General features: G+C 38.5%; 1 protein-coding gene across 1 annotated transcript in view; it reads right to left on the bottom strand.

The window, feature by feature from the left end:
* Positions 1 to 1,238: 1,238 nt before the first annotated feature.
* LOC146307158 (ferric reductase 1) overlaps positions 1,239 to 25,380 on the bottom strand; it is a 48,510-nt gene continuing 24,368 nt past the window's right edge. The window contains exons 8-15 of the mRNA XM_084747458.1: positions 23,055 to 23,162; positions 14,239 to 14,354; positions 12,344 to 12,430; positions 10,351 to 10,442; positions 6,795 to 6,853; positions 6,487 to 6,630; positions 1,420 to 1,439; positions 1,239 to 1,339 (exon numbers count right to left, since the gene is read on the bottom strand). Of these exons, the coding sequence (XP_084603584.1) occupies positions 1,250 to 1,339; positions 1,420 to 1,439; positions 6,487 to 6,630; positions 6,795 to 6,853; positions 10,351 to 10,442; positions 12,344 to 12,430; positions 14,239 to 14,354; positions 23,055 to 23,162 (716 nt within the window). The 3' untranslated portion in view covers positions 1,239 to 1,249. The remainder of the gene's footprint in view (positions 1,340 to 1,419; positions 1,440 to 6,486; positions 6,631 to 6,794; positions 6,854 to 10,350; positions 10,443 to 12,343; positions 12,431 to 14,238; positions 14,355 to 23,054; positions 23,163 to 25,380) is intronic.

Here is a 25,380-nt window from a genome sequence, read left to right as displayed (position 1 = left end):
TATTATAGATTTCTTCTTTAAGAAATGCCACCAAACCACCACCAAGCCAAATTGTAATTTTAACTTGGGTAAGCTGTATTTTATATACATTACTGATCTGTATTATTCTGTATTTAAGTTGTTAATGGCTGTGCAGTAATTTAATTTGTACATTTAATTTGTACAGTGCTTTTGAAAAGCATTTGAAACAGTAAATAAAATTCAGTAACTTTTTGTTTTTATTATTTTATATTCATGTAATAAATATACTGATTCAACTGGATGGTTATCTGCACAAAAGTTGCAGTTATCATAACCATCCGGACAGACAAACTTTAAGCAGTTTCCATCATAATCCAAAAGCTATGGCTCTGTTCTAAGAACAGCCCCACCCCCTGATTCATTGGTTCGATTGAGTTCCCTGTCTGCTCCTGCAGCAGCTCCTCTGCCCCCTCAGCTCATTGAGGAGAATCCTGCTGATACCGTCTGGTGGCTTCTGGATATGCACTGTCGAGGCTGCAGCTCTCAGTTCCTGGTGGACTGTGAAGGATATGGGCCTGAGGAGCACTGCTGGCTGCCCCACCATCATATTTTGGCCCCCTCGTACATGCATGATTTCTATGTCTTACAACCTCAAGCCTGGTTGAGAGTTAAGTGGCAAAAGGGAGAACATTTCTATTAAGGAATTATAAACAAGGGAAATCATGTCAGAATTATATATTAACTGATGCATTTGTTAAGAAAAATCCTGGTGAAAACTTGTGCTGGTGGTTAATTGATGAGAGAAGGTGAAATGAGTAGTTGCCCCTCCCCCAACAGATACATTTTTCTTCATAAAATACTGGTCCAGAAAAGATTTGGTCACTAGGATCAAAGTTAAAATAGTGGAAAGAACAAAAGTTGAAAATAAGTGGTGGATATAATGTTATGTAAATGTTAATGACAGTACAATCTATGAAATAAAAAAGGAGAGATGTTGGTTATCATCTCTGAGATAGAAGATTTGGACAGAATTCCAAATGTATGCACGGTAACATAAATCCATCAAAACTTAACTACCATGTTCACAGGGTGAAACATCTTTTAAAGACATGTACTACTAAAAAAACAAACTGTAAATTATTTATTTTATTTAATTTGAGGTAGACATACAACTAAAAATTAGATAATAAAGCAATATGTTAAAGCATTTCACTGAAAAAAAATATGTATAAAATAATAGAAATTGTATATTGTTTTGTTTGTTTTTTTTGCTCTTTTGTGTCTCCTGTTATGACATCTCAATTCCAACCAACAGTGCCACCAGAAAGATCAGGTTTCCCAGGAAGAACAGAGCCATCAGCAGGATGTCAGTTGATATCTGCTAAAACAATGGGATTAACATTAGAAATCAGCAGCATGTTGTTGTTTTTTAATTTATTTAAAGCATTTTTGTCTTACCATTGTTGATTCCAAAGGACCTGTATTCCAAAGAACAAAGAAATGTTAAAGCAGCTGCAGGATACTTAAACATTTTTTCCACATTTAATATTTATATTTAATAAAAAGGATTTTAAATGTCTTACTGGAGCTTGAGAGAGACCCATCAATAAACTTGGGCATGAGCCCTAACATATCCAATAGCAACTGCACCAAACAAACTGACTCTGTGGAGACCTGTGGTGTTGCATGAGGTGCTTCTCCATAGTCAGTGTAATACCTACAATAGATGGTGGTTGGCAGGCCCCCAGTTTGGAGAAGCAGCAGGATTACTGGTGGGGGAAGCTAAGTGATGTATTGTTATGGACAGGGTCAGCAGCAAATACTATTCTAGTTCCCCTTTTAGTTGTTCTTCCTAACTTCACTGGTTTTCTCTTTTAATCTAATGCAATTGTAAACAGAAAGTGCTCATTAGTGCTGAAAGCAAAAAATGGACTAACTAAACTAAAAATGAAGGAGTTGCAGTATGTTAGTTTACATTACGTTTGTTTTTTGTCCTCACATCAGAACAAAATCAGTGAATGAATAAATAACTACAAAACAACTTTGGCATACTTTTTTCTTACAGGAACATTTCATCCCAAAATTAAAAAATAAATATTTCTCCCCTGGCCTGTAGTGCTATTTATCCATCTCTACTGTTTTGGTGTTACTTGCCTCATTTTGGGGGTATCACTGCAGAAATGTCTGCCTTCTCTCCCATATAATGGAAACAGATGGTTTCTGGTGCTCAAAACGCAAAAAAACCCCACAACATTTGTGTAGTGACAACCTTTCTTCCATTCAGTACTCCATATTTACCACCACTATTAAGCAGTCCTTTGGCAATAAATTTGACAGAAAAAGGCAGTAACTCCATTCAAAAACTTTACTTGAAAAGCAAAAACAAACTTACAAGATTCTCTTTTGGCTCAGCTAGGCGCAAGTCAAATAACTGTCTGTGGCTGTACAGCATTATTAAAGGAGCATTTCAACATTTTTAAAGGAAAATTTCCAAACCATTATTAGCAATAGCAATATTAATATCCATGCAATATTAATATCCATGCTCTTACAATTTGGAAAACTCTACAGCAATGTCTCATCACAGAAATCATGACCCAGTTACTCAGGATTATTCCCACACCTTGTTGTGAGCAGTTTCATGTAGGAACTGCTTTCTTTCTGTAGTATAATCTACTGGAATTATTTAGAATTTAGAACTACTTCCTATCTTGTAGAAACTGCTCTCAACATGTTCTGTGAATTATCTTGAGTAACTGGGTCATGATTTTTGGAAAGAGACACTGGCTTTGAGTTTTATATTGGAAAGAAGGCAGACATCTCTACAGTCAATATCTCCAAAACTCAGTAATTCAGACCAAAAAGAAAAATCTAAGTGGATCAATAGCACTACTGGGCAGGGGGAAATAGGTATTTTTGATTTGAAGGTGAACTGTCTCTTTAAAATTCTCCTCCAAACACATTTTCTGCTATGGTAAATGCTTTCACATTTTGGCCAACATAAAAGTAAGGAAAAGCAAAAAATATAAAATAAAAAAAAGCATATCTATTCTTTCTCCCTCTTTGAGAAATTATAGCTCTGCCTTGCACTCCACCAACCACCACTGCTTGTCTTTTTCTTTGCCTGCATTACAGTGACTGACTTTCAGATTTGATTTGTTTGAGTCTCAGATTTTAGGAATGTGAACAGGCATCTCCCCCTTCAGTAGAGGGATGTGATAACATGGCTCCAGTGATAAAGTTTGCACAGTCACTATAGTCAAGGTCAGACATTTTAAGCAACATGAAAATAATGAAAACTTCTTGAATTTTGAATGCTTAAAAACGTAAAAAAAATAATGAAATAAAATGGTTTGCTCATATTGGCTTTTGAAGACTATAAAGACATGATTTTCTGAACTTCTCTATTAATACATTCTTAGGAACTAAAGTAAACAAGTAAATTCATACTTGGTCACATTGTGGGAGTGAGGTCTGAACTTGTATTTCTGCAAGTTCTCTTTGCATCACTTATAGTATGTCATTACTATAAGTGATGCAAAGAGAACTGTCTTTTGGGACTGTTTCTGGCCGTCAGAAATTATTTGACACGGCTAAATTATGTTACTCAAAAGAGTGTAGAAGCAGAGTCAAAATTGTGGTGCTTTTTTTGACAACCACCACTAGATAGCACTATGGTAGCACTGCCAGCATTTTAAACTGAAAACTCTGATGATACAAACAGCAGCTACAGAGCTGCAGCCCAAAAATAGCCGTTTTAAATGAGAGGACTTGTTTGAATTGTCATGCTACAACAACAAATATAACAGTGTGATTATGTGTTCATGTGCTCATTTTGGTTTTCTTGTAAACATGACTGAAACTGAAAATACTGTGTTCCTGGGTTACAGTGACGGTAAACAGACCTGAACGGTTGAAAATACACCATCATTATGTCAGAGATGTTTGTAAAATTGTTGACAGGTCAGTGGTGGCTATTTATATTATGGATTTTGATCCATGGTGGTTTTATGTATGTAAAATGTTTCTCAAGCCAAGAAAAGTCATTTAAATGTCTAAGACATCATGACAATATATAATGTTTTTTTTGTTGTATGAGCCAGTAAAGAAATATCTGGTATTCTGTTCATATGTCCATTGAGTTATGATGCATGTCTTTTACTTCATTTTCTTCAGAACAAGATGAAGAAATAACTCTATTCTTCAGCCCATAATATAATAATGTCACACGTATTTGAAGGTGGCTCAAACATAGCAAATCTTAAATGTTAAATTGGTCCAGTGGAGTCTGGTATTTATTTTCATCATTTTAATTATATATGATAAACTAGGTATGCAGACAGTTCTGAAAAATATTGACTGTTCTCCACTCGTTAGCCTGTAATTACACAGTAGGAGTGGAGGCTCAACTATAAAGGCTTATAGGGCATCGACATCAGGGACAGCCCTTTACTCTGTAATTATGTGATAACAAGCCATGTGCTCTTCTTTACAGCTGAGTTTGTGCATGTCTTCCATTCTTACTTTGTAATTACACATAAGCAAGGCATGTGGGGTGGAATGACTATTATTTATTTATATTATGCACTACTATTTCCTTGCTTTGTTTTGGCATTTTTTGCTATTCTCCATTTTCTTCTTTTTGTTCTCCAGATGAAAATACAAGTTATGAGGACAAGAAACACACTGCCACCTCTCTCTTTGCTAATTTAAGATAAATCAGCAAGAACACTTGCAGTTCGACTCACTACTAACTCAGTGTTTGTCTATTGTGAGTTACCATTATTGTCTTAACCCACTGGCATTTTACATGGCATAAATTTGCCTAGCTGCTAGAAGATGTTTCCTCTTCTTATACATATAACCATATCACTGCCTCTCTCGACAGAATACCACAGTTTAATTTCAGCCCGCATGTACATTTATCAGTCAAACTGCAGTACCGAGAGCAGAAAGTAATGAAATAATGTAATGAAAGTAATGACATGAAATGACAAATTAGCTTTCTCTTCTTGTCAATGGAAGTTCCATGGTTAGCTGCCAGCAGGCTAGTTCAATGGTGTAAGTTACCAATACTGAGCAGGGAATCCTATGAGTCACACTACTGGAACAGGTCACTCATTTAAATAATTTTGATTTGATTTGATTCAATTCGATACTAGTCTCAATACATGTTTGAATTTAATTTATTTTGTCACTAAGATTTTCAGGGGCTGCCTCCTGAGGCAGATTTCAAGGGAGGCCCCCGTAACACCACCGCCAAGGCTAACTCCAAATTGAGACCTCCAGTCCAAGGTCAACCTGATGCATAAGACAAGTTTTAAAGTTATATTGTTAAGTTGATTCCAAAGAAAAGTACTTTGATTTTTCCCTAATTTTTTGTCACTTAAATGCAGTATAGTGTGCCAACACTGTTGGCATATTTTGGTGTTGGTAACTATGTTCACCCAGTAACCTAGCACTATAAAATCCGTGCACAATGGGAGTAAAAAATACAGGACTTACATCACATGAATAAAACAAGAACAACAATAACTTTGTTTGGAATCAATTGAACGATAAACTTTAAATGCTGATCAAATTCCTAATGACTGATCAATCAATCATCAATTAACCGTAATCATCCCTAGTCCAAACTAATTTTACTGTGACAATGCTGTCCTTGAGATCTGCTCAGGTTTAGGGACAAAAAAATGGTTACGGAAAAATCTTGTTTTAATTTGGTAATTGTCTGCTACTAATAATTAAATTTAGGTAGAGTTTTTTTTGCACTGTGGTTTTGCTCCGTCACCGGCACCAGCAACGCTTCAGAAGCGTTTCAGCAGCGCAGCGTTTTGCCCATCTGACTATGTTTACTTGCTCTGATTTTGTTGATTAAGTCCTCTTTCCTTGCTCTTTGTGATTCTACCATGGATAAGTAGGCTACATGGTTAAATTGTTTATTTTCTGTCTGTCTTTATGATCGCGAGTCTGCACGGGGTCTTTTATTTTGATAATCGACGTATTCTCCCGTTTTCCGTGCCTGACTTCTTACCCGTTCGACCTGCTCTGTGCCAATTGACGCACCATCCATTAAAAATAGACTGGCTGTGTATTCTCCGCAGAGCGGAGCGCCGAGCTGCTTCTGGGACGCTGCTGAGACGCGCCGCGACGCTTCTAGTATAAATTGCAGCATTGACTAGAATGGCAGTGTATGTCTGTGAGTGCCGCGGCGCAGCCACTCCCAGTGTAAATTAGAGGTCAGGGTTAGGGTTCTAATTGTCAATTATTTAGTCAGTCAATTTATTTATTTAACAGTTTTATCAATCTAATTAGGGCTGAAGAGGTCAAAGACCCTGATAAAATCACGCACACCATAAACATTTTCTGATTTTCCTGGAATAAAAAATTGGTAGAGAAAAAGTCAACCCTAAAAATTATGGTCACAGACATTATTCGTTATTATCGTTTTTAATTTAAGTTTAGAATAATAAGTGATAATAATAACAATGATTAAAAAAAAAGAAGCAAAATTAAAGCATTTACCTGTTCTTATAAAGTTCCATTTCAAATGGACATCCAGCAGGATGTAGAACAAGACTTCCCAGCCAACAAAACCACCCATCACTTTCATTAGCCATTGGTCCAAACTTCTGTCAATCAGCTTCAGGCCTGTGAATATGGCTGCCACTGTGTTATGTCACACAAAAACAGTCATTTTAAGACTCATGGGGTGGTCACTGTTGACAGCATGTTTGAAGTAGAATTTTCAAACATTTGTTATTAAAGAGCGGACAAAAACAGAAGACATTTTGGCTTTTATCAGTGCATAATAGTGTAACACAAGAGTTTACCAGATAGAACTTTTATTGCCACTCCATTTAAAGTGTGTGTCCAGTAGAAGAGAAATCTCCTGTCAAACAAAAGAGGAAAAATATTAAATGATAAGCTGCTGAAACAAGATTGTCCTCACTAAAAGAACAAGGGCACTGGTCCTTTGTTGCTTAAAATGATTTTTGTTTATTGTGTTGTTGGGATTAAAAATATACACTACTGGTCAAAAGTTTTAGAACACCCCAGTTTTTCCAGTTTTTTATTGAGAATTATGCAGTTTAATGTCTCATTGTACTCTGAAATGAAAGCATAGAACAAACAAACAATTGAAGTTAAAAAATAAATCATGGAATCAATTTATAAACCAAAATGTATTCTAAACTTTTGACTCATCAAAGTAGCCACCTTTGGCAGATATAAGAGCTGAACACACTCTTGGCATTTTTTCTACAATGGAAATCAAATATTCTTCAGAAAGTTCTTCCCAACTCTGTTGCAGAAGTTCCCATAAATGTGTGGCACTTGTAGGTTGCTTTGCTTTCACTCTTCTGTCCAGTTCCTCCCAAACCAGCTCGATGGTGTTTAAGTCTGGAGACTGTGTTGACCACTCCATGTTTTCAAGCTTACCATCTTGTTCTTTTTTCCTAAGGTAGTTCTGGTATAGCTTGGACTTATGTTTTGGGTCGTTATCTTGCTGTAGGATGAATTCCTGACCAACTACGTGTATACCAGAGGTTACTGCATGGTGCTGCAGAATGCTGTGGTAGCCGTTTTGGTTCAGGGTGCCTCTCACTCTGTACAAGTCACTGACCCTGGATCCAGCAAAACAGCCCCAGACCATCACGCTTTCCTATTCCATGTTTGACAGTTGATGTCACACACTGAGGAACCATCTTTTCGCCTACTCGACAGCATACAAAAATCCTGTGTGATGAACCAAAGATTTCAAATTTTGATTCATCAGTCCATAACACCTTCTGCCAGTCTTCAGTAGTCCATTGGCAGTGTTTCATGGTCCAGGCAAGCCTTTTTCTTATTCTGATGTCTTAGCAATGCCTTTCTTGCTGCAACTCAACCTGTCAAACCTGCAACTCAAAGTCTTCTCTTCACAGTTGAACTGAGACTTGCTTACTATGACCACTATTCAGCTGTGCTTGAAGCTGTTGTCCTGTGAGCTGCCTATCACACAAGCTGTTGACTCTCAGAAACTTGCGATTCTGTTGTGGTTTTGGGTCTGCCAGACCACTTCCTGTCAGAGTTTCCCCCAGGTTCTGAGTGTCTTTTGATGGTGAAGGAAACTGTACTCACTGACACCTTGTCTTTCTTCGCTATTTCTCTGTAGGAAAGACCTACATTTTTAAGTGTTATGATGGTCTGTCTCTCTTCCATTGTTAATTGCCTTTTTCTCACCATCTTTATAGCAACACACTACTTTCTGCAGTACAGTACTGTTCAAATAATGCTCATGAGAGTATGGTACCATAGTGTGTTCCAGCACTACTTTTATGCAGACAGAGGGGGTTGTAAGGAATCAAGAAAAGTTGGGACACCTGGAGGAATTGGTAGCACCAACTTTCAAGGCAACCTCCATTGCTGCAGAAAACCTTTAAGTTGTTAACCCATTTCTTGTTCCCTGAAAAAGGCCTTTTTGTACAATTATGAAATGTACATTATTTTTCAGTTTTGGGTAGCCTTACCATTTTTTTAACCTCTGGTAGTTCACCACTTAACTTTGTACCATTTCAAGCTATTCATTGGAGTTGAACTGCTTGAATTTCAATAAAAAAAACTGAAAAAATTGGGGTGTTCTAAAACTTTTGACCGGTAGTGTATGTGTATTTATTTATTTATTTTTAATTAGTTTTTCTTCCAGTGTGTGTGTGTGTGTGTGTGTATGATCAACAGACCTGCATCTTGTCTGGAGCCAGTCTTACAAACTACGTGACTAATCAGCCTAATTGTTACATTATTTTGCAAAAACTTTGAAAAATCTTATTTTATGCCCCCTTACCTGTGACAGCCATGTTTTCAAGTCATAACATTCTTGTAAATCTTGAAAACACTTGTTAGGATTTCCTTCAAACGTGGATCAAGTGTCCACTTCAACTCAAGGAACTGATTACTGATGAACCGATTAGATTTTGGTGGTCAAAGGTCCAGGTCATGGTGACCTCATTGGATGATTTTGGCCATGACTTAAGAATTCCTATGGCAAATATTTAACAAGATAAAATTATGAGGTAATGACATCCAAAAGGTCAGTTTCACTGTGACATCATAATGTTCAGCTCTCTATCAGTCCTCTGTAAAAAATAGTATGTAACTGCATGTTTCTACCTGGAAATTATTCACAGGAATGGTGAGACCTTCAGTTTTGTAAAAAAAAATAATAAAAAAGATACCCTTAATACCTTTTATTAAATTGCTTCAATGTTATGAGTCAGTATAGTACAGGTAGTTCCATATTAAATTCCTTTACTCTTCTTTACAGACATTATATGAGTTTGGACAGACATGGATATAAACTGTAACTTGACTGGTTGGTGTAGACATACAACTACGAGGCAGTAATTCTCTGTAGAGATCATGTTAATGTTGGTGGTGTTATGACCCAGGTCATGAGGAGTTCTATAATATGGCAATATGTTTGTTCTTGTTTCCCCCTCCTTGCCAGAGGGTGTTCTCATTTGTGTTCTTTCCCTAGCACGGGTGTCAGCTGATGATTGGCTGAGGCCGCCTAGTTTAAAATGGCACCTGCCGAGGTCAGCGTGTCTCCTCTGTTTCCTGACTCCCAACCAGACTGTGCCACGCCGTCCAACCAAGTCCGACTGTGCTGTGCTGCCTCATGAAAGCTGATGTTGTGATTGGAAATACCTACTAAAAAAAGAGAGCAGTCCCGGTAGCTGTAGGGGTGGGAAGCCCGTTTATTTTATACCCCTTTTTTCTCCTGTTTATGTTAGGGAGTCAGGTGAGATACGTATATTTCTTTTACTTTGCTTTGCGGGTAAGTAAGTTAGTTAATTTATACCCAGATAATTTCGTTTGTTATTTTGGGCCATGCTCACCCTGACGTCTAACTACCATGTTTTTCATGTGAGTGATGAGTAAATCATTCTTTGTTGGACAGTATCTGCTATGGCACTGGTCATCCTTGGGAGTAGGGAAAGAGGGGAACCACTTTTGTGTTGTGCTCAGGTTTTTCCCCAAACCAGGCATAACGGCAGAACTTTGCAAATTTCTGCCGGTTTGTGTCCAGCAGTTGTGATAGTGTTGCAGTAGGATTTTTTTAAATGCCCAATATCTTAAATGAATCAAACCTGATCGCCTGTCAGAAATGATCCGAAAACTAAGCTCAACCTGAGAACATTTTTTTTAAAATGAGGGCCCAGGATACTTGCTGTTTCAATGTGGTGTTATGACTTAACAATAGAAAGCTGTGGGGTCCCAGCATTTGGCTGTGATGCCAGGTCAATACAGCATTGATATATGCTGTGTTGGATTTCACTGACACATGACATATTTTGTTACCTAGTTTTGAGGGTTTGTTGAATCAAACCCCAGCAGCAGGGTACCTACAGTGGATGTTGTGGTCCACAGCGCAGCAGAGCTACTATGGGCTGCAGGAGTGAGAAGATCATAACCAGGCACCCTAACACTGGATGGGCTCCCTGCAAACAACATACAGCAACACTTATGGTCACTGACATAAACCTGTCATACCAAGAAGTGTGTAGAACATTTACTTGAAAACATTTATTGGTGTAAAGAGCTAGCTGATAAATTTGACAGGAGATGTGATATGCTGAGGCAGCTGTATTCAATACACATATTAACGGAAAATATATCCATGTGCAGCAATGACAGGGTCCAAGCAGATTCTGTGCATTTGGATGCTTGTTTATTTAAGTGACATAATTCTCTTTAAAACAAACATGTATAGCTCCATACTTACCAGATGCAACATTTAAGTAATGAACACATTTACGCATTAGTTATATGGATGTGTATTTATGTATATATACTCCTTTTATACCTTTAACAAAGTGCCCTGAAAGGCCAAGACCTTGTGGATTCTGATGCCCTTCAATGATAGACATTCTGCTCACAAGATAAAACCACAAAAATGCATTGCAGCAGACAATTGCACAAGTCCCTCCAATCCGAGTCCCAAGCAAGTATCAAGTAATTCGGTCCAAGTCTCAAGCAGGTCCCAAGTTTTTTTGTCATTGGCAAGTCAAGTCAAGTCACAAGGTTATGTCAAGTCAAGTCGAGTCAAGTCACAAGGTTGTCGAGTCAAGTCGAGTCAAGTCACAAGGTTGTCGAGTCAAGTCAAGTCGCAGATTATGTCAAGTCTCTCACTATTGTTTCTCATCCAAAAAAGAACATGCAGTCTGGTCTGCATGGATTAAAGCATAAAGCTGTTAATTTTATCTATTCTTACATTACATGTTTGATCATTTAGACCAAGGTAGATGGAAAGGCTACATTCCAATAAAGATATGACATGTTTCAAACAAACTTGTAGTTTTTGTATCCAAAGTTGACCAGTTTTGGGACACTCGCCGTTGCCATGATTCCCGCTGAAGGAGGGAGACTAACAGTAGTCAGGTCTGTTGTCCTGGGCCCAGGTTGGAGGGTGCAGGGGGTGCCGGGACCATAGATAAAGAAACTATAAACATTAAATTATGGAGTAATTATTTAAAATATTTCAAAACAGGCCTATTTGTGGAAAAAAATCTAATATTTGAGTTATCATAATAGCTCCCCCCCCCCCCCCCAGTTGTCCTTAATATAGTGAAGAACCCCCCCCAAAAAAAACACACACAAATGGTTTGGCCATCAAACTTTGACGTTGTCTTTTTTTTGTTCAGTATGCTCTATGTGCGGTCGGTAGAAGTCCGATGCACAGAGAAGAAAATAAAAGAGAAGAAGAGAAGAAGAAAATAGAGGCTTTAGAGATTTATTAAATATTTTTTAAAAAGGTGATGACCATAAAGCTGAGACCTTTACAGTCTATGGCTGAGACGAGCAAAGTCAACGTAGCGCAGGGTAAAAAAAAACTAACAAAACAAAAACAAACAGCGAAGCTATATGTTTACCAGCCTTGTAACGAAATACTGTCCAGCTCTAATGTTAACATCCATAGGTATAAAAGCCACGGCACGTCATGTTTTTGACAGGAACAGCTGACTGACTGTCAGAGAGGAGGCAGAGAGAGGAGGAGAGCAGAGCGCTGCGGTCAGGTGAAGGAGGGGCTCGTTGCACCGTGGTGAAGCGGGCGCGCGCGGGGGGAGGAAGAGAGAGGAGAGAGCAGCAGTCAGGTGAAAGAGTGATGCGGGAGGGGCTCGTTTGTCGTTTCCCCGTTGCGGAGCGGGGGTTGGGGGCGGCAGTCATCTTGTCTCAAGTCGAGTCGAGTCTCGAGTCTCTGACCCTCCAAGTCCGAGTCGAGTTGCAAGTCGTCAAATTTGCGACTCGAGTTGACTCGAGTCCGAGTCTGACTCGAGTCCAATTGTCTGCATTGCAGGAGGGAAAATGATTAAATAAGCACAAGCATGGCTGGTGTACTTACCCCAGACCAGGCCTTGACATGGGAGAAGGAGAGGATAAAGGCAATGACTGTCACTGTTATCGTCACACTCATCACTGCAACATGGACCTACAACACACAAACAGTACAACATGATACTGTTGAACACACAGAGCTCAGGAGACATACGCTGGCCCGACAGAGGGAAGGTTTGGACCAAGCTTTCTAAAGATTACTACGGCACCACCACAGACTCTCTGATGTTGGTGTTTTCATTTGACTCTGGTTTTGATGGCAAATGAATGGTTATGTCATGAGAACTCATGCTTCAGTACCAAGGCTTCAACTCAGCTCAACTCAACTTTATTTGTTCCTTGTCAGTCGTGGACAGGAATGAAGTACATTTACTTGAGTACTGTACTTAAGTACATTTTTTGAGTATCTGTGCTTTACTTAAGTATTTGTTTTTTTGTGGGGTTTTTTTTTGGAACCTTAAGACTTTCTCTCCACTACATTTCAAAGACAAGTGTTTACTTTTGTGCTTTTGACTCTGCTATAGGAAGGTTGCTGTTACTCATAACTTTTAGGCTAAACATACCTTTGAAGTCAGCTGTTGCTGTTTTTTCTTTTCTAAAATGGAAATGAAAACCAATTACAGTACCTGCTCTCAACTGAGATTGATGTAAAAGTGGAAATATGTCATCCAGATGCGCTCTGTAAGAAGCACAACCAAGCTCTCCTTTTTTCAGTCAAACAAAACTTGGTAATGGTGACGGCAGGAGAAGGACAAAATTAAATCTCAACATGTTATTATAATTAGTAAAAGATAAATTATTCCAGGTAGGCTTTTAATGTTGGATTGTTTTTTATTGGGGGTGAAAAATACCCCATAATTAATGTATATATTGCCTCTGAAGACAGAAGGAAATCTGTTATTTAACAGACTTAAAGAACTCTTTACAGTTGTCTTCAATCTAATTTTATGATGTGATTTTAATACAGCTACATCAGAAAATGACAACACCTGTCCTTTTAGTTTTAGATTGTATTTCTATGTTGAAGTTTTTATAGGTGTTTCTATAGGCTTTGTGTAGCAGAGTGGTTCTACAAACAGGTCAGTGCATCATCAGGTGGTTTCAGAGAGTTACAAGGTTCTGTAAATGCACTGTGAAAATAATACAGCAAAGTATTGATATTAGAAAATATAATATGTGACCAGGAGTATCTGTACATTGACTCCAGTACTGCGGTTGAGTACTTTGTCCCCCATTGATAACAGCCATATGTGGAAGTAGTTTTCAGAGTGTTGTTAATACTATTGAAATACATGGAATTTATTTTTTTGTTTTTGTTTTTTATCATGGTATCAAGAATCATGGAACTTCACTGGTATTGGTATCGTCCTCTAAATTCATAAAAACCAGGTTAACAACATAAAAGCCAGGTTGGATGAACAGTGCTTCCTACTGAGGTACTAATTTGGACATAGGAATTTGGCATCATTTTTGACTCTTCACAGATTGAGCTGTGATTTAAAACAGTAAACAAAAAGAGTTTTTGTGAATAAAAATCTGCATTATCCTATAATCTTTCTGGCATGCCCCCTTCAAAGGACTCCCCACCACACAGTTATTGTCAATCATTCACAATAATTAGGAGGCACCTGATAAAAAAGGAAGTTGCATTTTAGTGAAATAAAGTTAAGCATGATAGCATCTGCAAACTTTTATTTGTTTATTTCCCCCACATTAATCCTATTCATTCAACTATGTTCACCCTATTTTTCTCACTATATTTCTCCCCTGGTCATCCATGCCCCCTCTTGCAGTGGCTCTATGCTCCCCCAGGGGGACTCACCACCCAGTTTGGGAACCACTGGCCTTCATCAAGGCCATCAAGTAATTCTGTGGTACACTGTTGTATATATGAAGTCTCACCAGAAACCAGACATCTTTGCCCCACAGGTTCTGTCTTTTGGCCACTCCTTTCAGATATCGCGCTACCATCATTCCCACCGATCCCGTGGTCATCCAGGCTATCAGCATCAGTGCTCCTGAAACACAGTTTAATGTTAGATGTTGTCTTTATCCCTTTATTTGTGATAGTGACAGCTAAAGATATGACAGGAAAGGGGGCAGACAGAGGGGATGACACACAGCAAATAGGCTGCAAACAGGAGTCAACCTGGCAGCTGCTACAGAGGATGGGCACACTCTACCATTTTTACTTGACTAGATTTTTTGAGAAAAGCCATTACTTTTTCTCTGTTACACTTGAATACATTAATCTTGCTAGTTTTTATTTTATGCATTTGTGATCCATTGAGGCAGGTGGTCAGCTGGTCCCAAGTTTGCTTCAAAAATTCAGAGATGCACGACCAAGCGACACAACAGCTTTTGAAGACTTTGCGCTTGACACGACCCCAGATAAGACGTCATTTTTGGTGCTGGGCACACTATGGCGAGCATAAATCCCCCGTTATCCTGCCATAGCCACACCTTCACACAAGTCTGTTCAAAGCAGCAGAATGTCTGCTCATAAGCTGAGTAAAACTCACACAGTATATCGTGCTTCAAAACTACTCTTCCTACTTTCTGCCACGAAATATTCAAATTAAAAGTGTGCACTTATCTAATCATGCTCACATAAAGCCTATTGAAGAGAGACAGAAAAGTAAATTGGACATGAAAAACAGACAAACTACATTAGTTTCATGTGGACATGACATTGTTTCAACCATAAATGGTCTTCTTCGGGTCAAAGTGAGGAAGTGAACACACTTGTATTTAATAGGCAATTAATGATGAAACATTAACACTAAGGAGACAAATGAGTTATCTGACATGAGATAAAGAAAAGAGTGATTTCGACAGGTCTGTTTGGTCAGTTATGCATGTGACAGGGTCAAATACCTGTGCATGTTGTATTCATTTTATAATTATTTGCATGTTTTTATCTGAATGCTGTGCTTTTATTCTACTTTGCATGCTTTTGATATTTGCCTCTTCAGTTTTGTGTTTTGTCTATGTTTTGAGCTGTGGACTGTTTTGAAATTAACTCTGATGTCACAATTGGACAACATGTTTACTGAAGCAGAGCAAAGGGTGTGCTTTCCAACACCTATATGCCAAAAAAGAAAAAGATTTAATATGTCCCGATACACAGCATGTCAAATGCAGTATGCCAAAAATACAAAGATGGCCCACTACATCTGGTCACATTTTGCATTGTGCAAGCCAGCATGTCTTTCTGGCTATTCTGACACACAGTCTTGTGTGATGGGTGTATGAACAAGAGGGTCAAGGTTCAAGGCACAATGTTATGAGGAAGTAGTATGTTCTAATTGTATGCATACTGCAGTATGCAGTACATAATTTGTAAAGGCAGCTGCAGTGCATACTAAAAGTAGAAAAAGTATGTGATTTGGAATGTAGGGTAAAGTGACTGTCTGGACACACATACCCAATATGCCTTAGAGGAAGGCATGCCGTAACTCCCAACCATTTCCTTGAACCTACCCAGACAGCACGAATACGTCTTGCCAACGTCAGCACAATGAATAAAGTTGCATCGCCGAGACATCATATGGAGAGCATTTGCTCATTGGGAAGATGTCGCCGAGACGTCGGCATTTGGTCAAAAATGCTCTCCAGACAATGTTGGGACGATGTATCAAAGATGCACAGCGTAGCCTCTCTACAGCTTCTATGACCTTTATTTATTCAGATTGAATCATTCTATCAGCAAATATCTCACTATCTTACTTATAATGTGATAGGAACATGGTAATATGACAATAAAAAAAAACCCAATATGCTTGACCATCAAAATAGCTTCCTAATTTTGTGTGTGAATAAAATAAAGAGACACGAACAATTCAAGTTCATGAGCATACATTTATTTCAGATTGCATAGTCAATAGACTTGCACCGATTAATCGGCAATGCTCGGAATCGGGCCGGTTTTCACGTGACCGGCCCTGACCGGTGACCGGCTGGTCAGCGTCACAATTCCGGTTCTGTGCCCATCATTGTCACACACGTTCTGCACGATGGTCACGTCATGCGCGCAGCAGACAAACTGACCGTGACGTCAACACAGCGCTGATAACAGCTACACACTCAGACACACGTCTGCTTGAAGATGGTGTCAGAGACAGATTCCAAGAACAGGATAAAGAAAAGACAGACAGTCTACAACGAGACAGAGCAGCTGACAATGTCGCAAAACAGCCGTAAACTCTCTCGCACTTCAGGCTAATGCTAGCAAGCTAGCAGCAGACTGCTGTTCACAGAAGGACAGTTCAAATCTCACCTCCTGTTCTGGCTGAAGAATAAACAACCTGTGTTGATGTGTCTCCTCAGACATTTTCTCATCCAGACTTGTTTAACTTCTGTGTTTGTTTTTCTCACTGCAAAGTTTTACTTCAAACTGTTGCACCGCGTTAGTCTCCGGTTTGTTTACATCCACTTCCACAAAAGATCACGTGAAATCGCGTCCCACGAAATCCCGCGAGATTATCTCGCGAGATCACGTTCACCCAATTCATAATCTTAATATAAAATTATGATTAGGCCTGGTTGTAATCTGGATGATTTTGGAGAAAGTATTAAATGAATATTTAATAGTCAGTGTCTTATTATGAACATATTTACAAGAAAAGTTGCAAAAATGTTTGTGAATGCTGTCAATTACAGTTCTTAGAAAGACTGAAAATCGGAACCGGCCAAAATCGGAATCGGTAGGTCAGACCCCCCCAAAAATCGGAAATCGGAATCGGCTAAGAAAGTTGAAATCGGTGCAAGTCTAATAGTCAACATAGACAACTCCAGCACAGAAAAGATAAACAAGACAGAACAGATAAAAATATACAGGTGGCTGGTCGGGAGACACACACGGACAGCAGGTCTGGACTGCTGGCAGACTTATGAGCCTGCAAGGGGGAGAAAAAGACAAAACACATGAGCCCAGGTTGTTCAGTTAACTTAGGCTATACAATACTATACCCATACTTCACAAATAAACACGTACAAATAGACATACCAAAGGAAGGAAAACGTCGCTGTGCCTTTTTTCCTGGCCGCTGTCTGACCTTACAGAGTCACCGTAGTTGATAAGAGACCTGTAGCTAATAGTATTAGCCCCTATGCTCTTTAGCTATTAAACGTGTTAAAAAGCACCACAACAAGACCTCCAAATAACCCATGCTTCATACAGTGTCACAGGCAACACTGTATGAAGCACTAGCAGAAAGCTGGAGGGACATGACAGAAACAACTGGAGTCTGTTGTGTTTTCCAGAGACGCTGCACTAAATTCAGATACACCTACGTGAAGTGGATATTAACTTCACTTACAGTGTAAACACACCAACAATAGCCCATAACCAGTACTGAACTATGAGATAATGTTACACTGAGCCATTTTTGCAAATAGAGCAGAGCAGAGCTTCCCTTCGATAGCTGCCAGTTTACCACTAAAGTTAGCTCCACAGCTGTAAAAACACAGAAGCCCACCAGCTACTAGCTAACAACTAACGCTAACTAACATTTCCTTACCCTTTCCCAAATTCAACACTGATTTGTTGTCCAGATGGAGATTGTTCATGTGCTGGAAAGACTTATGCCTACCTAGCAATGGCTAAATTAAGTTAGTTGATACATTTGCTGGTCAGGTCTGTGACTTATAAGCTAGCTAGCTAGCCTGTTAGAAGTCGGCATCACCTGTGCTAACATACCCAGTCAGGGCTTAACAACTTATGTTGCTAAATCCTGACTTATCTTGCTAACCCTGTATGTCATATTTATAAAACAGCTATTTTTTATATTTACTTTAAGTGAGCTTACCTGAAGACCAGTCGTGGCTGACATGAAGTAGCCTCTCCATCTCCAACGCCGACTTTGAAATGGCACACATAATCCCGCCCTCTGGCAAACCATGTCCCTGCTATGGGCTGATGCTTCTCAGATGCATTTACAGACATCAGGAGTAGAATGCCGACGTACGATCTGAGGCCGATGTCGGCGAGATGTATGCGTGCTATCTGGGTACCAACAGGGGCCTGTTGCAGCTGCTCAAAGTATGTTAATGTGAGTAACAACCCACGTACCTGTCTTTAAAGCCAGCAGCCCTAACCAGCATGCGAACCGTACCTATCCTGAGCAAGAGTGCCATGTGAACAGGAACAGCTTGCCCATGCTCAAATCTCTCCTCCACCTTGAGCACCCTCTGACATGTTGGGGAGGCAGGCCAGGAGGAGACATAGCTGGAGCTAGTGTAGCAGCTCTGTGTCTCTATCCATCCACAGATATGACAGGGTTGGAGAGCCTTGGTAGCTGGCATGGGAGATGTTCAAGAATGGCATTGGAATGGCAGAGTGAGGACGTGGAGACGGCCACTGGACTGGCCTGAGTAGTGTTTTTTTTTTTTTTTTTTTTATTCTTTTTAGCATTTTATTAGTAGTGTTAATTTAATTTTAACATTATGCTTTTTCTGTGGTACCATCCCTTGTTATTTTGTTTGTAATACATTTAATCTTAAATTGAGATGTTTTTTCTTTAAGAACCTGTGAGCCTTCTCAGACTCCAAGGCTCTGCTAATCTCTAGGTGGTGTTGGCTTTTACTTAATATTAATATCTAAATTTAATCAATTAAGTTTAATGTCTGGCTCAACTTTTAGCTGCTGGGCCTGGCCACATGCACATGAACAGGGTTTGCTGACTTATTTGCCCGCTCATAATATAATATTGGAGGCAAGAAGCAAATATGTAATTTAAAAAATATTTACTGATTGGTATACTTAAAAGAGTATAATACCACACAGAGATACAAATTGGGAATATTGTCCTGGAGGCAGGTTAATTGTCTTTTCATCACAAATAAATTCAGGTACAGGTGCAAGGCAGTACTCTCACTACTCAAGATAATCACTAAAATAGTTTTTTTTTTCAGTTGATATTTTTTTAGTACAGTACAGTTTTTGTCACCTCTACTCACCTGTGGTTAGAAAGCTGCACAGTTTTCTCATGTTGTCTCAGCACAAAGCCTATGTTTGTAAGGTGACTATGATCAAAGATTTCAAAGTGAAATTCTTCCAGCGATACATTAAAAAGCCATTTCAGACCCTATGTGAAACAGTCATTATCTAGTCACCCTCATGCCGACTGGAGGTTGGGTTTAGTTTTTTAGTCTACAAAACACTGCTAGATTCACAGGAAAACAATGTTGCAGAATCTCCCAGACAATGGAAATTAATGGTGACCAGTTTTCAAACATAAAAAAAACAACAGAATAAAAACATAAAATGCCTCCATACTGCTCATCTGCCGTAATCCAAATATCCTACAGCGCCAACATGTTGACTAAAAAAACATGTTATTACACCATGTTTTTAACGTGAATCTTCACTGTAGATCTTAAGCTTTGAGCTACGTTCATGTGGACATGCACACTGTCTGAATTGGGGGTGTGTGTTCTGATGGTGAGCAGATATATAACAGCATGTCAGAACTTAAAGAAACTTGGATTATGCCAGACAAGACAGTATCAGCTCACACCCTGACTGCACTGCACATCTTTGTCTTCAGAGAAGCATGAATGTGCTCAGAAAATTTCAATGTCACCATAGATAGAAGCGTTAATGCCACTGGAAACCCAAAACTACAATAACTTCTAACTATGTAATTTATTGTCCTATGCAAATAACAATAAGGGTTTAAAAACATTAGAAATGAGTTTTAATCCAAATTTGAAATATTGTCACACTGTGTTACACTGTCCTGATTAGCGCTTGAGATCTGGTTAGGTCAGGTCTTATTTCTCACATATTTTCACAGGCTTAAGTCATATTCAGGCTGTACTATATTTATTTATTTATTTCAATTGTTCTTCCCAATTGAGTCATTGCCATTTCCAGTTCCATGCATGTATTGTCCCTGTCAATGGAAACTACTACTACTGTTTGGTACATAGAGGGAAATTTAGAGGTATGACCAAGTACTGTGGCAGCTTTTGGAGCCTTTGCACAATGCGAAAAAGGATATGACGCCATTTAGGACACGTAACAAAACACATATATCTCCCTTAATGGATAATAATATAATGTATATCTTACACATAATATATATAATGATATAAGTGGAAGTATAAACATTAGAGCTAGTCCCCGATTTTCTTCATCAAATCAGATTTAGTTGTCCTATACGAATATTTGATGATTCATTCTATTTTTTTTCCACAATGCTCCACACTAAATTCCTCTATGAGCCTATATGAATATGTTTTACCAGATAAACTTGTGTTTTAATGCCCTCCTTTGTTATCTGTGATGTGAAAACATCAGATTTTCATATTTTCAGAGAGAGGGCAAAAGTGTGCATTCTCTTATAGTTCAGTTATAAAATCAGCGCACCTGCAGAGCTTCTTTCCTGAGGCTGCAGCTGCTGTCCAGCATCACCTGTGCACCTTTACCCTGTGAATTAAGGATTTATTTGGACCAAACCAGAGTTTGTGAGTATTATTTAGTTTCTGTTTAGTTTGAATGAAGCTAACAATTATGCAGAAAGAGTCTTGTGAGTTTAGCAAGAGCAATTAAACAGCTGCTTTGAAATAAGGTCTCTCACTGTTGTGATCCTTTCAATAATGTTGTCAGACACTTAGAATAACAATCTGAGCCTGTCAGTGGCAAAAGCAATCACAAGCATACAAGCCAGCGTCACCTGCCCTGTGCATGCCGTAGGTACACCTGAATGGAGGAGATGGCTGCTCACACTGCTCTGCGTTTCTATTGCCCTTCTCCTCTTCCATCAGTTTCTTTATTACTCCTCACTGAAATGTTCTCCCTGTGCATTTTTGTTTTTATCTGTTTTATCCTGTAACTGCAATGCACACTGACTGACCAAGGGAAAAAAACAAAAGCTCAACTGGAAGAATTTCAGTCAGCTATAGGGGCCCCAACTAATGACTGGATTGATTGGACCTTACCAGTGTAACAGCAGTGTTTGTGCTGAATATTATTGATCTTGGGTAGAGCCCAACAGATACTGGATTTTGGGGGCCAACACTGATATTAAGGAGTAAAAAAATACATCTGATATTAATATACCAGCTGATATTCTTTATACAGAATATAAAACATATACCCTATATAAACCAGCCCTTTTTTTGCATATGGAATGTAAGCATGATGTTTTACCGTTTAACAATAAACTTATTTGTCCAAAATGACATCATGGCACTGAAACAGTAGACTCAATAATAAAACAATAAATAGAACAAAATATACAATAAACTGAAGTTAAAAAAAAAAGCATATCAATCTGCACTGACAAAAGTTGGCTGATTTAACGGTCGGGCTCTAATCTGTGGGGTTACTGTTGAGTTGTAAATGTGAGAAGCCCAGATTTTTTCAAAACCTTTTTTAATAGTGTACTTGTTTGTTTGTGGTACTGACTGTACCTGCAGCTGTGACTGTATCTGGAAATGGTTGGCATAGATCAAAACACAAGAATCCAACTTTGTAACAGTATGTTGCATGAGTATGTTTACATAGTAATCTACAATTTAGAAGTGTGCTTAAAGCTCTGACACTTGATCGGAAAAGGTTAAACTGATTTAGATTCTTTTTTTTTTTTTCTTTGGTCTAAAATATGTTGTGGTGCTGGTGCAGTCCACAGCAGTACATTACTTTGAATCCTATACCAGTACTCCTGAGCAAAATGCAGAGGAGAACCCTGAGGGCTTTCTTTGCTTTCAGAGAAGGCCTAACAGATCAGTATTTCAAATGTCATATTTAAGTATATTATATTTGATTTATTTCATTTAATTATTAGGGTATTCTAGTCTAATTCTAATATAAGGGTAATTTCCTATCAACTTTGCTCCAGAAATTAAAGGGTTACTATCCTGATAAAAAGCCAAATAGAGTTATCCAATTAGATTTTTTTGTTATTGTCTCTGGGCTGGCTCACTCATTGGTAGACAGAAATAATATAATTGGAGATCTATGCTACATGTAACTGTTTGTGGTGCTGAAACAGAGAAATAAGAATGATAAAAAGAAACTCACAAGGATTCATTAAGATTACTACAGCTCTTCATATCAAACACAAACTTCATTAGAACGTATCCAAACAATACTAACACAGTAAATGGCAATCATAAACTGCTGAATACAAATTTAAGTAAAGAAAACTGCTATTATTGTGTGGCGTTTGCTGCCTCTAATGGGGTTTTTGTATGTGGCAACTACACACTACAAAAGATATCACAAACTATCTGCTGCCTGCTGCTTATTCCAGCAAAATCTTTTTCCAGTTTGCTGCATTTGGTGTGTCTGGCTAAGTTTTGGCTTAACTGAAGTCCCAGTTCTAATAGTCATAGTTTGCCACTGGTGAGATGTCAGTCAAAACATGATCTGCCACACCTACACAGTCTTGAGAAATGATCTAATCGACAAAATGAGCTGTTAAAACCAGGGTTTATAATAGTTATGAATTATTATTGTCACTCAGTTTTTTGTTGATGCAGATAAGACACTCAGCTTTGATATCATATATCCATTTTTACTATTTCAAGCCAAATTTCCAGATGCTTTAAAGGAAAGGTCAAAATCATTATGACTCATTCTCTGAGGACTTTGACTGGTCATAGTATAGTGGCTGCCAAAATGTTAGACAAACATCAGTGCCCATAATTACCTGAAACCATCCCTGTGCTTTCAATTAGTGTTGCTGTCCCCCTGGGCAGGATCTCACCATGTGCTTTGATGATATGAGGCCATCCAGCTTTTCCGATATGCTGTGGTCTAGAAATGTCCACTTTGTCAGTGCTGATGAAGGTAGCTGTATGGAACTGGATCTGTCCTGTGGGGGAGACAGACAACAGTCAGAACTTTCTTTTCATTGGATTACAATCAGAGTTTGGCAAGTTACTTATTATTAATTAGTACTCTAAGTTAGTTACAGTTACTAATTACATATCTCAACATAATTGAATTCATTTATCAATTAACCTTATAAAAAAAAGTCATTTGAAATCACAGAAAATGTCTTTTGTGTTAAATGTCTGCTGTAATTTTCTTATTACACATGTAGCTATATTATTTTAGTGTAGCTAAATTATTTGTTACATCAGTTAAGTTCAGTCATTTTTTTTTACCTATAATTACTGATAGGAGCTATTGTATATGCAAAAACCTTTGCAAGAACCTGTTGTGAACAAAACTTTATTGGAACTGGCACAAGAGTAATAGATAAAAAAGAAATACAAATGACACTCTTCCACAAATAAATCTCTAGCCTCCCTCCCTCAATGTCCCTCCCAATGGCAGCATTCCCCAACCCACCCGACAACAATCCCCAGGGTCTCCCATGGACTGCTCCACCACCAATACTAGTAAAAGTACAAAGTACTGTTCCTCTGTTCAAGATGCAAGGTAGGCCAAAGAGGTGACACAGTTCCTGAAAACTCAGCATACCTTTGTCATTGTATAAATCACCAATTGTAGTAATACCTTTGGAGGCCCATGGTTTAAACTCCAGAGGCCTATTTGCGATCAGTATATTCAAATTATGCCACAAGGGGGTGTTGTAGTGCCATTTTGGGTTCCCCACCAAGTTTTTCTCTACAACACTAGTTCCTAATCATATTGCTGATAATAGGGTTAATAATGTAACATACAGTGTTTCATTTTCAAACGAGAAAATAAGACATCCTCTAATTTCCTAGGATATACAAAGTTTTCCTCTAGAGGTCTCCATGATACTAAAGAGCATTTGTTACGCCAAGCAAGGACTGTACTTAATTGTAAGGACTGATGATAGACTTTGAAGTTAGGGAGAGATAGCACACCCTGATCTTTAGACCTCTGCAATACTCCTGGAGATGAGAAGAGTAGTGTGTGTTTGTCTTGAGTCTCTGTGCAGGAGAACCAAGCTTTTTGTCACATGGCACATTTCTGAGATTTAGCAGGTTGAGAAAAACATCTGTTCCATCTCTGTGAGACTTTTCCATGAGTTGTTTAGTGCTGCGAACAGTTCTTTCAGCTAACCCATTGGATTGAGGATACTCTGGGCTGCTGTTTACATGAGTGAAGTCCCACTGAGCAGCAAAGTCTTTAAAGTGCTGACTAGTAAACTGTCTGGCATTGTCAGATATGAGAGTGTGAGGAGCTCCATGATCTGAAAAGTGTCTTTTGAATTTTGTGATGACTGATGCAGAGGTAATGTCACGAAGCAGGTCCATCTCATACCAGCCTGAATATGAGTCTACTAGCACCAAATACTGCTGGTTGCTCCATTCAAAGATGTCAATTGCTACTGTAGACCAAGGAAGGTCTGGAACTGGATGCAGCTGTAATGGTTCTCTTTGCTGGTGTGTTTTTGTGCTGTTACCAACAGAACATGACTGTATTTCTTTGTTGATGTCTGTTGAGCTGAATCTCAAGACATGGGACTAAGTACTACACTTCCCAGGGTGCACCAGTAGCAGCAAAGAGGTGCTTGACACCTAATCAGTCATCACTGATTTAGAGCACCTGGGAAGGACTGGGGAAGCTCAGTTATTCAGACAAACAATCTTCAGAGGAGAAAGAAGCAAGGAAAGAACAAAGGAGATCCAAGTCCACTCATGGATTCAGTCCAAAGACGCCAATGGTCGGTGAAATGTTTATTTGCTTTCTTGGTGTTCTGAAATGTTTCTTGATATGGTCAAGTTTATGTTAACTGCTGTGTGATTGGTTAATGAAAGCACTGCAGCATTTACTTCACTGATTTTGTGTCAAATGAGTTTGAATTAATATATTTCATTTTGAGTATAAGTTAAGTAAAAATATAGAATATATATATTCTGTTAAAATGTTAAAACTTTACTAAACTTTACTAAAATGTTGATTATTCTTTATTCAATTTAAAAGGCTTAAAATGTGGACACTTAATAAAAATTAGATTATTCTTTAGTTGCTTTAAAAGGCTTAAGTGATTGATTCATTTAAAATAGCTAATATGTCAACTCTTTGGTTCTGTGTTTGATGGTGTTAACTTTGTTTCTCTGTCTTTAAAGGTTTACAACCTATTGAAATAA

The sequence above is a fragment of the Lutjanus erythropterus genome, chromosome 21 (assembly GCF_056507025.1).
Source record: "Lutjanus erythropterus isolate fLutEry1 chromosome 21, fLutEry1.hap2, whole genome shotgun sequence".
In the NCBI taxonomy this organism is placed as follows: domain Eukaryota; kingdom Metazoa; phylum Chordata; class Actinopteri; order Lutjaniformes; family Lutjanidae; genus Lutjanus; species Lutjanus erythropterus.
The sequence above is the reverse complement of the archived record's forward strand: the minus strand, read 5'-3'. Positions and strand labels throughout refer to the sequence as shown.